The 12,796-nt window shown below is 52.2% G+C and overlaps 4 protein-coding genes across 4 annotated transcripts; all 4 read right to left on the minus strand.

The window, feature by feature from the left end:
• Positions 1 to 933: 933 nt before the first annotated feature.
• Positions 934 to 5,351, minus strand: pld2 (putative phospholipase D (PLD)). Its single transcript, XM_025684956.1, has 5 exons — positions 4,961 to 5,351; positions 4,530 to 4,884; positions 4,330 to 4,473; positions 1,890 to 4,279; positions 934 to 1,842 (listed from the first exon to the last, which is right to left on the minus strand). The coding sequence occupies exons 1-5, from the start codon at positions 5,159 to 5,161 to the stop codon at positions 1,159 to 1,161; spliced, it is 3,774 nt and encodes a 1,257-aa protein (XP_025536323.1). The 5' UTR covers positions 5,162 to 5,351; the 3' UTR covers positions 934 to 1,158.
• An 807-nt stretch (positions 5,352 to 6,158) lies between these two features.
• On the minus strand, positions 6,159 to 8,385 carry BO79DRAFT_200907 (FAD binding domain protein). Its single transcript, XM_025681524.1, has 6 exons — positions 8,219 to 8,385; positions 7,701 to 8,150; positions 7,181 to 7,634; positions 7,109 to 7,131; positions 6,609 to 7,062; positions 6,159 to 6,552 (listed from the first exon to the last, which is right to left on the minus strand). Exons 1-6 carry the CDS (start codon positions 8,360 to 8,362, stop codon positions 6,167 to 6,169), a joined length of 1,911 nt encoding a protein of 636 aa, XP_025536324.1. The 5' UTR covers positions 8,363 to 8,385; the 3' UTR covers positions 6,159 to 6,166.
• Positions 8,386 to 8,918: 533 nt separating this feature from the next.
• BO79DRAFT_239831 (uncharacterized protein) lies at positions 8,919 to 11,181 on the minus strand (the record flags this gene model as incomplete). The annotated part of the gene is made up of 2 exons (XM_025684957.1): positions 8,919 to 11,056; positions 11,127 to 11,181. The coding sequence occupies 2 exons, from the start codon at positions 11,179 to 11,181 to the stop codon at positions 8,919 to 8,921; spliced, it is 2,193 nt and encodes a 730-aa protein (XP_025536325.1).
• Positions 11,182 to 11,725: 544 nt separating this feature from the next.
• On the minus strand, positions 11,726 to 12,795 carry BO79DRAFT_46613 (RTA1 domain-containing protein). Its single transcript, XM_025689290.1, has 3 exons — positions 12,515 to 12,795; positions 12,060 to 12,448; positions 11,726 to 12,000 (listed from the first exon to the last, which is right to left on the minus strand). The coding sequence occupies exons 1-3, from the start codon at positions 12,772 to 12,774 to the stop codon at positions 11,801 to 11,803; spliced, it is 849 nt and encodes a 282-aa protein (XP_025536326.1). The 5' UTR covers positions 12,775 to 12,795; the 3' UTR covers positions 11,726 to 11,800.
• Position 12,796: the final 1 nt, after the last annotated feature.

The raw sequence follows: 12,796 nt of genomic DNA on the forward strand, positions 1-12,796 counted from the left end.
GCGGTTCAGCTTTGCATAAGATTGACGTGCATAGATTGGACGATGGAAAAACTCGGGTTCATATCTCGTGGGTTCTTTGCGGTGGGTCTTTACATGACCACGCAGCCGCCACCGGGGGAGCCGGCTATATTATATTCATATTAGCATATGATGCTCTATCTTCTTCTGTGCATAGCAGATGATGAAGTAGGAGGAGGGGAGGATGAGGCATACCGCAAGAGACAGAGTCCTTAGCAACTTGGTAGGGAGACATGATGATTGATAGTGATTTGCGTTGCAAAAAGTTTTCTTTTTGGAATGCTGGTTTTGTTTTTGTGATGAGGAGGAAAAGGGGGGGAGGTTTGGGGGTGCTTGAGGGGGTTTATATAGATGTCCTTACTACATACAGATCTTCTCCTGGGAGGTGTTTCTTTGATGTCTACATTGATGGATAGTATGGGGCAGTAGTTGTGCTATGGAAAAAGGCATTCGGATCCGGATTCATCTGCATGTTCATGATTCAGGTGGTGCGGTTCATTGGATTGAGGTCCATTGGATGTGGATTCATGAATGAATGAACCAGTGTCACACGGTCAATCCTTCTAGGGATAGGTGTAGATACCATTGCAGGTAGCTGATTCGATCGGAGATTGTCTAGACGGATTGTCGGGCAATGCAGGAGATAATCTGATTGGGGTGTCCCAGTCAATGCTAGCTATGGCTCTATTGTTCCTTGAGGTTAGTCCGACAGAAGCTCTATCAGAACCAGGGCGGGAATGAATGAATACGAAAGGTACCGAATTGTCGCGGGTACCTGCTGAGATAGACTGTCTGCATCGGGGATGGATGTACTGCAGATTGGAAGTGTTGTACATTGTGTGTAGGCAATACAGTCATGTGAATACATATTCAGTCTAGAGCTGAAAGACATCTTTCACTTCAGGGCACACGAATAGCTGGAGCAGACAACATTATCGGCAATGGGATTCCCCGGATTTCGGTGCATACTTTATCGACGGGCGGTGGCACCCAATCAGAACCACCCGCTTAGTATTGTTCTCGAGAACAATATCAACATCAACCACACTTCATCTGCTTCAGTCAAAGAATAATTCATGGCTAGTAATCCCTAACTAACAAAGCTATGGCAATCCGCTTATCTCGTCAAATCAAATGCAATCATGTGTAGATTGGCTCCGTAATCTCATTCAGCGTCAACCCCTCCTTCGCCACATCCTCCTCAATCAGGAACATCAAAGGCATCTCCACCAATGTACCCTTGACCTGACTGAGCAGTTCTTTGACTTGCCTGACTCCCTCCGGACCCGGAGGGAAGTCGTCGCGGACCACGTGCCCATACTTGTAGCGAGCAGGTCTAGACTCGTCCTCGCCATACGCCTGCTTGTCCGCGTTGTGGAAGTAGTATCCGTAGAACTCCTTGTACGTGGCCCAGTTGCGCACGGTGTCATCCGGAACCGAGTGGAAGACCTTGCGGAACACTTCCGTGTTCGTCCGAGCCCGCGTGTTCCACATACTGTGCAGCGTATCCGCCAGCGGATCAGCCACGACCTGGCTCTCGGGTGACTCAAAGTCGGTGGTGTTGGGAACGCCCACTGGCTCAAAGTTGCCATCCGGTCGCTCCGGGTCCTGGGGTGGCAGCAGTCCCAAGTGCTTGCGGAACAGCTGGCGACGAAGGGAGGCGGCGAACCGGCTGGCAGTCCAGGGCTGGCCGTTCATGCGGGACTGCACAGGGGTGTAGTCCTCAATGATGATGGCAATTTCCGAGTCGTGAGTTCCCAGCTGAGAGCGATCATTCAAGTTGGCCGATCCGACAATGGCAACACGGTCGTCGGCGACCATCACCTGCATCTTGTTAGTCCTGCACTTATACCATGTGAATGCTAACATACCTTGGAGTGAACATAGAGCTCCTCGGTGACAAACGCATCAATCTCAGCCTCCGGAGGTCCATTCCAGGGGACGTTGCGAATGTCCGGACCATTGAGCATGTAGCAGCTGCTCACACTATCCCACTGGCCAGACTTGCCGCCCACCTGCTGGGCAGCCTGCTGGTACTGCTGATAAGGCGCGGTGGTGTCGAAAGCTGCCCGAGGAGCACCAGGACCATAACTACCAGGGCCACCGGTCGCCACATCCTGCTGCTTGCGGGCATCCTCGTAATTGACGCCGCTCTGCTGTTCGGCCTGCACGAGCGGGCCACTGACATTGATGCGGTCGTAGTTACGCAGGTTATAGAACCGGATGTAGTCCATCGGGTTGAATCCCTCCTTGGCAATCATCTCCATAATGCTGCTACCTCCACGGTTGATGCAGTTGTACTGGAACTCCATAATGGCGCGAGTACCAAGAGTGGACTCATCGCTCAAGTCTCCGGCAAAGCAAGGAACGGAGGGGATCACGACAATGATCTTGAACTTCTCCCCAGCACGGGCTGCGCGCAGAATACGCTCCACAATGGCAACACCAATCTTGTTCTCCACCGGCTTCTGGGCATCGCCAGTCGCCGTGATGAAGAACTGGTTCTCAATGTAGATAAAGTGCTGACTGTTGCGAATGACCGCCGCGTACGCATCCTGAATGGAGTGCTCGGTCGGGGTGCCGTTACTCCACTTCGAGCAGCTGCGCACGATCTGGCAAGTCATGTTACCACGGGGCTGACTGGCTTGACGGCCATGAGTGGAGAAACGATCCTGGTACTGATGGATCTGGCCCGCCAACTCGCCGCGCAGGACGTTGCCGTAGTCCATGAAGTTCTCACGCAGACGGCGGGGGTTGAAGCCCCTCTCAGAGTCGCCATAACCGCCCGATGCATCGTGGATACCGCGGGTCTGCGAGTGATGGATCTCCTGGCTCGGAGGAGGTGGGTAGTACTGAGTCTGGCCTTGACTCTGAGCTTGGGTAGGTGTATGGCTCTGCTGCTGCTGCTGCTGCGGATTGTACGCCTGGTAAGACGTCTGCGCAGAACCCTGGGCTGGCGGAGGGCCAGGAGGGGGCGGAGGGAAGGAGTCACCACTGTAAGTGTAGTGCTGCTGCGGGTGGGCCGAGTACGCGGGAGGCTCCGAACTCTGCTGTTGCCAGCTGGGCTTTTCTTGACTGCCAGTGCTTTGCGTCTGGGGCTGGTTGTAGCCGGTAGGCTGTGCAGGCTGCTGTTGCCAGCTAGGTTTCTCCTGGCTACCGGTGTTTTGCGCCGGGGGTTGGTTGTAGCTGCTGGGTTGCGCAGTCTGTTGTTGCCAGCTGGGCTTCTCTTGGCTGCTCGGGTTGGGGGAGTGACTGACAGGGTAGCCACCCTGGGGTGCCGGTGCCTGCTGCTGCCAGGTTGGTGTCGCGGGGTTAGCAGCGCTGGAAGGCTGAGTAGCTGCAACTCCGGTCTGCTGCTGCTGCCAGGTTGGTGTCGCGGGGTTAGCACTGCTGGGAGGCTGAGTAGTAGCAACTCCGGTCTGCTGCTGCTGCCAGCTTGGGGTAGAAGAGCTGCTAGTACTGGGTGCAGGGGCACTCTGCGACGGAGCTGTCTGTTGCTGCCAGCTGGGAGCGGGAGGACCAGGGTTCGCCCCAGGCTGGGGAGACGCAGCCTGCTGTTGCCAGCTTGGTGCAGGAGGGCCAGTGGCACCAGGCTGAGGGGATGCAGGCGGCTTCTGAGCCTGACCACCCTGTTGGGGACCTTGCTGCTGAGGGCCTGAGGTGGGCCGGCCGTACAGGGACAATCTGGCGTATCTCGAGTTGTTGCGCGACTGGTACTTGGAGTCATAGATGAAGTTCCACCGCTGAACGAAGTGCTTCCTCAGATCTTCAACAACCGGACCGTGCAAGCTGACCGAGATGTCGGACCAGCCCATGCGAGAAGTGTCCTTCCGGTCCAGCTGGTTCTGCTCCCAGTGGGCAACGTCGTGGAAGTCGCTCACTCTGGCGTTGTTGTAGTCCTGACCAGGGAAGACAATCTTGTTCAGGTCCTGGCCATGCACGTCGGCCAATTCATGCTGGTTGGTGTCCCAGCGGCCAAAGCACATATCCAGACCGCCCATAAATGCAATGCGGCCATCAATGAGGCAGAGCTTCTCATGGTGAGCCCAGTACAGAATGACATCCTCATGCATGCCGTAGATGCCCTTGATGGCATCTTCAGACATCTTGGCCAGGTTTCCGGCATCGAGAGACAAGTTCTGGAGAGACGTGTGGATGGACGCCTCCAGTTCCTGGCGGTCGGGAAGATGATCGGGGTGACGGAATACGGCAATATTTTCGTGGAGGTCTTCCAGATGGTGCTTGGTGTGATGGGAAGAGACTGCAAGTCAAATCAGCTGCCGGTTCACGCAAAGGACGCAGGAAACATACGGGTCAGTGCCTGGGTCACCTCCTTGTACACAATGATGTTCACCCGGACTCCGCGCTGCGCCGCAGCCAACAGCATCCGATCCAGCCGGTACTGTTCGTGCTTCGCCGGGGGACGTCTCAGGTAAAGTTCCGGGGAAAGCCACCCTAAAATGCCTTGTTAGCCTCATACCCTCCAACACAGCAATGCCTGGGATACCTACAGTCCAAAATCCAGATATACTCCTTGGCACTCTCCAATGCCTTGGACACCGCATAGAAGTAGGCACAACCGTCGACGTGCCACTTGACCTCGTTACCCTGACGCGGGGATGCAAAGCTCCCGAAGCGGTTCTCGGTCTGCGGCTTTGGTGCGCCATACTCGGCATAGGCCTGGGGGTCGAGGGCGGTACCCAGTTTCTGTGCCACCTCATTGCCGAATTCCTCGAGCTTGCCAAACAAGCCGGAGAATTTGTCCTGCTTCTGGGGTTTCGACGGATGGGGTTGTTGTTGCTGCTGAGGGGGAGGGTGTGGCTGGGACTGCGAGGGACCTTGGGTCTGGTAGGTCTGGTTCGAAGTCTGAGAAAAGGAACGGGGCGGTTAGTACCGGGGATCGGGCAAGGTTGACCAGGTACAGGCAACAACTTTCACATACATTGTAGTAGCTGGCGGACTGGGATTGCTGCGACTGCTGAGTCTGCTGGGAAGAGCCCTGTTGCGACTGGTGAGACTTGTAGGTCTGCTTGAGCTTCTTGAAAGTGTCACTCAGACCCCTGGAAGAGTCTCCGGAAGAGGCTCCCCGGGCGGAGTCCTGGTAGTACTGGCCATAGGCCAGGTCGTCCTCGGGGCGGGTCATGATACCGTGGGACACAAAAACAAAATGGTGAGAAAAAGAAGAGGTTTAAGATAGAGGTAGTATAACAGAGAATCCTCGCAGAGGATTAGTTTGGAGGTGGTAAACTAGCAAACTACCCAGGGGCGAAACAGGAGCTATTAGTAGTAGAAATAGTGGGGAGGGGAGAAGAGAGGGAAGAAGGAAGAGGAGGGGATCAGCCCAGTGGAGACAGAAAGACAGAAGAGAAAGATGGATAATGGAGGGCGCGGCTGACGGGACTGACGACGAGCCCCGCCCCTCCAAGAAAGTCTCAAGTCAGTCAGTCAGTCAGTCAGTCATTCATTCTCACTCCAGCTGTGTGCTCCAGGGAATCCACATTTAGGCTGCAATTATTATTATTATTTTTAATGAATAATCCCGATCGGGGATTCCAATGACTGATGGACTTCCCTGGTTGTTGCTTTTGCCGGGGGTCACTAGACATAGGGCAACCCCTCCATTGCATTTCCACGATGATCTCGATCCCAACTCATAAGTTAAACTAGTCAAGTCAGTTCAGTCTAGTTTGATTCGGGGATGCAGACTGGCCCGGCTTAGAAGTGGGGAATCATTTGGCTCGAATTGTGCCGTTGATGTGGCTGTGCAGTCCTGCCAAGTGTCTTCAACTAAGTCTAACTAGTGTGATGGAGTAGGGGTTTCACTTTGTGGCGGTCAAGCCCAGGCTAATACCTCCTGAGTAAGTAGGATGTTCTAACTTAATAACATCATAGTAGACATTTGGGAGGAGGCACGAATCCAACAAAGAGACACGTGATGCCCCCACCCCGCCCGGAATGTTGTGGCTCAGGCGGATCTCTCGGCTGCCCATCCTTCCATCATCAGCCATGCATGCATTCCGACAATCATAGTTCCCCCGGAACATCTCGGAAAACAGGGCTGAACTGGCGAGGGACCGTGACCACTGCAGCTCGACGAACTATACTCTCATTGGACTGGTAATATGTACATGGTGGTAATCAACCATCTCTACCTCGTTCTGATGCAGCGACGCAGGTACTCTCCCACGCGATCCACCTCCCCGAGCGCTACAACTATCCCAACGTACCCGTCGGGCCGGACAACCACCATGGCTCCCTGATGAGGGTCCACCCCGTAGATTTCATATGCATCCTCCAGCTCGCTTCCATTGTAGAAGCGCATCTCCGCATGTTCTTTCACGCACCCCGGAAGGCTGTCCCATTCAAACTCTCTCGGGAGCTGCGGGTGCACCACTATCTGCTCGATAATCCCCGCTGGGAAAGTACCCAGCAAGGCAGACACATCCTGCAATGATCGAGCAGACACACTTTGGGCGTTCAGAAGATCATTAGACGTGAGCGTTAGAACGCGGATCCGGCCCGTGGATGCCAGGTCTAAACGTGTGGCCATGATTAGCATATGCAAGGGGTGGAGGGATGATGATACCAACCGTCCTGAATATCCCGGTGCCATCCATCCGCATGACGCCTCAACTTCACGTTCAGCAATCGTCTGCCCGGTCGCGGTATTCCTGATAAGTAGTCGTCGCCCCGGATGGGGCTATCCTGTCCCGCCGATGCCGTTCGGTCAACGATCATACTCTCTCCGTATTCCACCCCGCAGCCGCTGGTGAAGCCGTTGCCGGTGTTGAATGTGGCCACAAATTCCGCGTGCGACATCCCTGACTCCTCCGTGTCCAGTTGACCCGAGAAGATGGTAGAGAACTTGCGATCAAAATCAATCAGCTGCTGCGCGTTCGCATGCCGTTCCAGATGATAAGTGTCGAGGAGGGGATGTGGCTGGTCGGGCTCGGTAGACGAAGGGCTGAGTCCGTGAATGTGGTAGGCCAGCTTCCAGGCCAGGTTATAGGAATCCATCATGGACACATTCATTCCTTGGCCGGCCTAGACAACAATTAGCTGCGTCTCACAAAAAGTTCGGAGATAGTACCTTTGGACTATGAGTATGGCAAGCTATGATCGTCAGCAGGTGATTCTAGTCCTCAGTGAAGAGTGCACGTACCATCTCCCACAATGAATACTCTAGGAACTCCAGTAGAGTCCTTGACAATGAATTCTGGTGAGACCCGCTGCCCAATCTGATACGCTGCCCACCAGTCGATTGATTCCTCGCTTTTCGGCCTGAGGTAATATGGCTTGAATGCATCTGCTGCTTGCTTCAGAATTCCCTCCTTCGTCACCTTCTGTCTGCGTGCCCTAGCATCATCGAATTCGGAAACTGGGGTAGCCGCTCCCACTATATCTCCATCGGGGTTTGCCATTCCAGGTACCTGGACATAAAGTCGCGTAAGATACTCACCCGTCACGATTCGTTCTCGTGGTATGACCATCACCGAGCCAGCTGGGGAATGGATAGCACATCGCCGGCGAATGTCAGGGAAATTCGTATCCACTACCAAATCTATAACGCCCCATATATGGTCGAGCGATTGACCCTCCAGCTTTAGTCCCACACACTGACGTACCATCGAGTGTGCTCCGTCTGCTCCAATGAGGTGTTTTGTGCGGATGAATCTTCTTACCCCGCGTGTCTCAATCTCCGCCAGGACAGGAAACTCCTTGTCATCTTCATTCAGCTGGACATGGATCAACTTGGTGTCCCTTTGCACGCCTCTTTTGGAGTACCGCAGGAGGTCAGTCTCCATAATCCGTTCAATGCGTCCCTGATGTATAGTGGCCTCGTAGCGAAACCGAGCGGGGGGTATCACTTCGGGGACCACGGATTTCCGCTCAATGATTCGGGATGGGTCTGATGAGGTATTCCAAAAGGCAAACTGCCACATTTGACATGCTTCGTTCTCAATCTCGTCGGAAATCCCCAAGGTTTTAAATACTTCCAACGTCCGAGGTTGAACACCATCTGCCTGTCCTGATTTCAACGTGCTTGGCTTCGAGTCAATACAAAGGAGAGATTCGTCACTCAAGCCGTATCTGGCCAGCAGAAGTTCCAGCATCAGTCCCGAGGGTCCAGCCTGCATGATGTTATCAACTCTCGCTCGTGTATGTTGAGTGGCAACATCCGTTGTTTGATGGGACTTACCCCAACGATGACAACCTCGTAACGTTCGACTCCATCGTTTACGGTGGGTTCGAACGGCGGAGTAAGTCGAGGTAATGGAAGAGCAAAGGAAGGAAGGACACGCAGGTCCCGCGACTTGGATGCGAATTCTGTAAATACCGGCATTTCGATGTCTGCTTGATTGGATCAACTCTCTTGAAACACTATATCCGGCAGGCTTGTAGATCTATATACATTCTCTCATGGGAGAATATTCACTCGGTTGTTGAATGCGGCATTGTCTGGAGAAACCCCACACATCAATACCCCACAGGCGGGAAGAAGGTACACAGCGAGCGATGGGCGACTCGAGTGAGCCAGGTCCACCTGCATTGCTGCGCACGTATGGGGTTTCTAGTTATCATACCGGTTATGCCATAATCAATAGTACCATTGGCGGAACCATTGTGTAGTGCGTCAAATCGAATGGGATTAATATGCAGGCCATCTCGTAAGTGCTCTCATAATCCTCATGTCAGCAGTCTGCAAACCCCTTCGGTGTGTCGATCCACGGGGTCACCCCGCCACCCCGCAACGCATCCCACATTTCGGCGGGGAGCCTGCACTAATGACCTCGGCATGAACCAGATTTGCTTTCTTTGCCGCCACATCTTTATTGATACTTGCTGTCTCCAGTGGTCGTGCATAAATGTATTGCTATAGGATCCGTAATCAAAGAACGTCATTCTTCTCTAACTTCTTCCAGAGCCGTGCATAGTACGGTGGCAAATGTTTTCGAGATCGTCCAGCGCCCAAAGCGGTGCAAAAGATCAATCAGTCGATGTAAGTGATTTACATCTGCAAATGCAGAGTCTCCGAATGCCTGCCCTTGGGCCTCTTGCAACGCGGTCTCACTGCCCAGGAGCTGGATTTCTGGGGCATCGAAAGCTTTCAAGTTGATGGATTGCTGCTGTCCAATTCTCGTGAAGCAGAGCCATGCGAGAGCAGCCGAAAAGAGAGCTCCGGGCACATGTATTGCGGGTTCAGAGGAGATTCGCATCCTTTCGAGGTAACGCTGTATCAACAGCGCATGAACCAGGCACTTACTGGCATCCAGGGAGCCTGCCCACCCTTGAACCGCGTGGTGAGATTCAGTGGCAGCTACATGCCCATTACGACCAACTGCTCGTTCAAGCACGTCCATGTCGCTGTACAGAGACATGTAAATAGAGTGCCACAACACAGGAAGACTGAAAGGGTCCTCTTCCTCATCTTGAATGTATTGTGAGCTATATTTACTCCACCAATGCATCAGTAGGCTAGATAGATCCTGAGATGTACCTCTATTTAAGGTCCCTGAGAGGCGAGCCTCAATGACATGGGCGTTAATACTCTCCAGCACACTGTAGACAGCGAACCTGGAATCATTCCCGGCGGAGTGAAAGTGAAGGTCGGGAGTGGGGCTTAATTTAGTAAATGATGGTGACTCTTTGTATATATTGGCCCATCGGGCGGCTGTCGGGGCCATGAACATTGATTCAGAGACTAGCAGCGGATATTGTGCGAATCGATGCTTGCGAATAGGCTCATGATGCATCAGGCTGGCAAGCTCCGCATCGTGTATGTTTAAGGCGATTTCGACCCGTCTTCTCTGTTCCGCCTCGGCCCATCGGTGCCACTGCTCGATCAACTCTTGTTCGGTCGCACAAGTATCGAGGAACTGTCCATGGCCAAGAGTAGCGTATTTATTGGACTCACGTGTCCATCCCATTACAGTACCATGAAGGACATCCGCAAGGACCAAGTCCTTGGGCCTTCCGGACAGAATTCCATAAGTCTGGCCCAGAATGGCAGCTTGGACCATCGACAAGGCATCCGGTCGGCTATGAGCAAGAATGGACTCCCAGGAGGCCAGAATTGCTTTATTCAGTCGTTCAAATATCCTCAGGCCTTGCGCCACTGCATGGGATGACCCCACAAAGAGGCTGCCTATTGAGCAGATTGATAAGAATAGCAACGAATTTTCCGCGGTCGGACGAAAGGTGGGTGCATGTATAACCGGAAACAGGGAGTGAAATCGACTAAAGAAGAGCTTCGCAAAGAGATTCAGTTGCTCTGCGGATGGCAGTGCTTCATCATGCATGCGAGGCTTCAACCTCTGGGAGAGACCAGCTCTATAGTTGTCATCGGCATCGATCCTCCCTTGAGGGAACGAGTCACCGGGGCGATTGAGCCCTCTGTAGACGAACTGGTTTACCTCTGGCGGAGATAAGCAAGTAAACCATCTCTTCCTTACAATGTCCGCTGGATGCGATTCATCGCCGTTCCCCTTTGCGTAGGACGTTGGTGCGGAATGCAGCGGCTCTTCTGCTAAGCCAACAGAGCCTAACATGTGTGGTGTGGAACGCAGTTGCGCCCATTCCGATATCGCCGATGATATGGAAAAGTCCAAGGCATTTACATCAAAGTCTGCGCCAAGGAACCAAGAATCGGTATCTGTCTGTAGTACGGAGTCATGCAAATTCATCCCTGTCGCTGATTGGGGTTGTAATGGCTCGGTACTGCTAATTAGTTGGTCAGGTACGGCTGGTACTATTAATGAAGAATCATTGAGTAGCTCATGTATCCTTGGTGCCGCATGAGATGGGGTAGAGATCATCGTCGACTCTTCCGCCACTGATCGGGATGGGGTCCCTGAAATCGAAGCTCGGGGCTGCGGTGAAGCCTTTTGAGAGTGCTTCTCGTGGCTCTTGAGATGTCTCCGCAGCACATCGCTAGCAATTGTCAGTGCACATGGCAGTAGCTTAGGTTCAGTGTTCATACCTTCTGGAGTACACCTTCCCGCAGGTAGTACACACATACGGCCTCTCTTTAGTGTGGCTGCGGAGATGCCGGGTGAGATGTTCGGCTTTTGAAAAAGTCTTGTTGCAGGCAGGACAAGGACGCGTACGTGGTGGATCTGCCTCTGAGTCCGAGGCGCGCTTCATCTCAGGTCGACTCTCCATGGTGCCTCGAGCATACTCAGACACGAGGGATGGTTCTCAACGGTTGTCCGGAGTAGAAGGAGCGGAGTTGCGGAGTTGCGGAGAAAGAATAAACCCCACATTCATACTGGGCACGTGATAAGTCCAAACTGATTTACAGCCAGCTAAATGTAATATTGGTTCATATCTAAAGATGATTGAGACGTAGTTACTAACACTATCAGTTTGCTGCGGGTCTTTCTGAAATTGATGCTAAATTCAACACTGGAATTAGAGAACTATTATTTCGGATATATGTTGCCCAACAAACTGAGAAATTTGCTGAATACTGAATGGCAACTTTAGAAACGTACCACTATCATTTTTTCACAGCTCGCGTGAGACTTATATTTTATGATGCATACAACACAGAGGTCCCAGATCAATCCCGCTAAGACATCGAATGGTTGTCTATATTAGCAGTGTACATGGGAACAAGATTTTGAAGGCTTTTCTTTTCATACCCCACCATAGTTGGGCTTATCCTCTGTAATCTCTCCAAAGACAGCATCAGTGAAGTGCGTAAGTTTATGATCTTTCATTCCACGTCTTAGAAGGAGTCTAGATCTAAAGCTCAATGTGTAAAAACAATCAAAATCCCTTAAAGAGAACCCCAAGTGCGACCGACAATAATAGCTGGATGAGCCACCGTTAAACAAATGCACGCAATCGAGATCATGGTACTTTCCAACACCATCAAGTCGGTTTCATTATTGGCCAGGGCACTGGAAAATCCACCCTGCAACTCCGCAACACGGAAGACCGATCGAATAAAGATAGTAATAGTGGCAAGAGCGAGACCTGATAGATGCACATGTGATTAGCATACGTACAATTGAACCAGACAAAGGCCAACATACAGTAAAGGAACATCTTCCATTTCGGGCTCATGCGAAGGCTAGTAAAGTCATCATTCTCTGACTTGGGGCATTTGCGGACCCGGAAAGCGAATTCGCTAGCAAGGACCATGAACACGAGTAGGGAAAAGACCTGGAAAGCCAATCCCGCAATCATGATGTTGACACCAGTATCACTTTCGCTTGTGTCGCCGTCACCAGCGGAGGAAGCGAGGGCACCACCGACTGCTTGGAGAATCAAGGATAGCAGGTCACAGGAGACGAAGAGCCTTGTGTATGTTCGGGGTCGGAATCGAGAAATGCCCTCTCCGTAGATAACAACTATTTTCCCCAGGCAGATGTAGATGGCGGCACTGAAGAATGCGGGTCCAAGAGTCAAACAAATAAGGTACCTTTAGATTTGGATGTTGATCAGTTGAGGCTCATGATTGAGGCATGAAACATATGCAACCACTCACAGAAGGAAGTTGTTAAAGTCAAAAGGATTATCATGTAGCATGATCCGCCCGACGTATCCCAGAACCTCGAGAATAAGACCCGGCAGCATGGCAATCATATACGTCCATGTTCGATACCATACTCCTAAACCAAACTGAAGGACGGTTATGAGGCCGAAAAAGGCCACGAAAAACACATTTGCGGGAAGATTAGGCAGGTAATCGATATATGCCATGCTGAGTGGACATGTTGACAAGGTACAATCGTCAGTCGAAGACATAATGTATTAAGGATATTGAAAT

The sequence above is a fragment of the Aspergillus costaricaensis genome (assembly GCF_003184835.1).
Source record: "Aspergillus costaricaensis CBS 115574 unplaced genomic scaffold BO79scaffold_31, whole genome shotgun sequence".
NCBI lineage: Eukaryota > Fungi > Ascomycota > Eurotiomycetes > Eurotiales > Aspergillaceae > Aspergillus > Aspergillus costaricensis.

Coding starts and splice junctions, on each gene's coding strand:
- pld2 (XM_025684956.1), bottom strand. CDS start 5,161: ATGACCCGCCCCGAGGACGACCTGGCCTATGGCCAGTACTACCAGGAC. Junction 4,885..4,960: donor AGTCCGCCAGCTACTACAAT/GTATGTGAAAGT, acceptor TCCTTTTCTCAG/ACTTCGAACCAGACCTACCA. Junction 4,280..4,329: donor GGTGACCCAGGCACTGACCC/GTATGTTTCCTG, acceptor TTTGACTTGCAG/TCTCTTCCCATCACACCAAG.
- BO79DRAFT_200907 (XM_025681524.1), bottom strand. CDS start 8,362: ATGCCGGTATTTACAGAATTCGCATCCAAGTCGCGGGACCTGCGTGTC. Junction 8,151..8,218: donor ACGAGGTTGTCATCGTTGGG/GTAAGTCCCATC, acceptor AACATCATGCAG/GCTGGACCCTCGGGACTGAT. Junction 7,063..7,108: donor GCCATACTCATAGTCCAAAG/GTACTATCTCCG, acceptor ATTGTTGTCTAG/GCCGGCCAAGGAATGAATGT.
- BO79DRAFT_46613 (XM_025689290.1), bottom strand. CDS start 12,774: ATGTCTTCGACTGACGATTGTACCTTGTCAACATGTCCACTCAGCATG. Junction 12,449..12,514: donor GACTTTAACAACTTCCTTCT/GTGAGTGGTTGC, acceptor CCAAATCTAAAG/GTACCTTATTTGTTTGACTC. Junction 12,001..12,059: donor ATGGAAGATGTTCCTTTACT/GTATGTTGGCCT, acceptor TGCATCTATCAG/GTCTCGCTCTTGCCACTATT.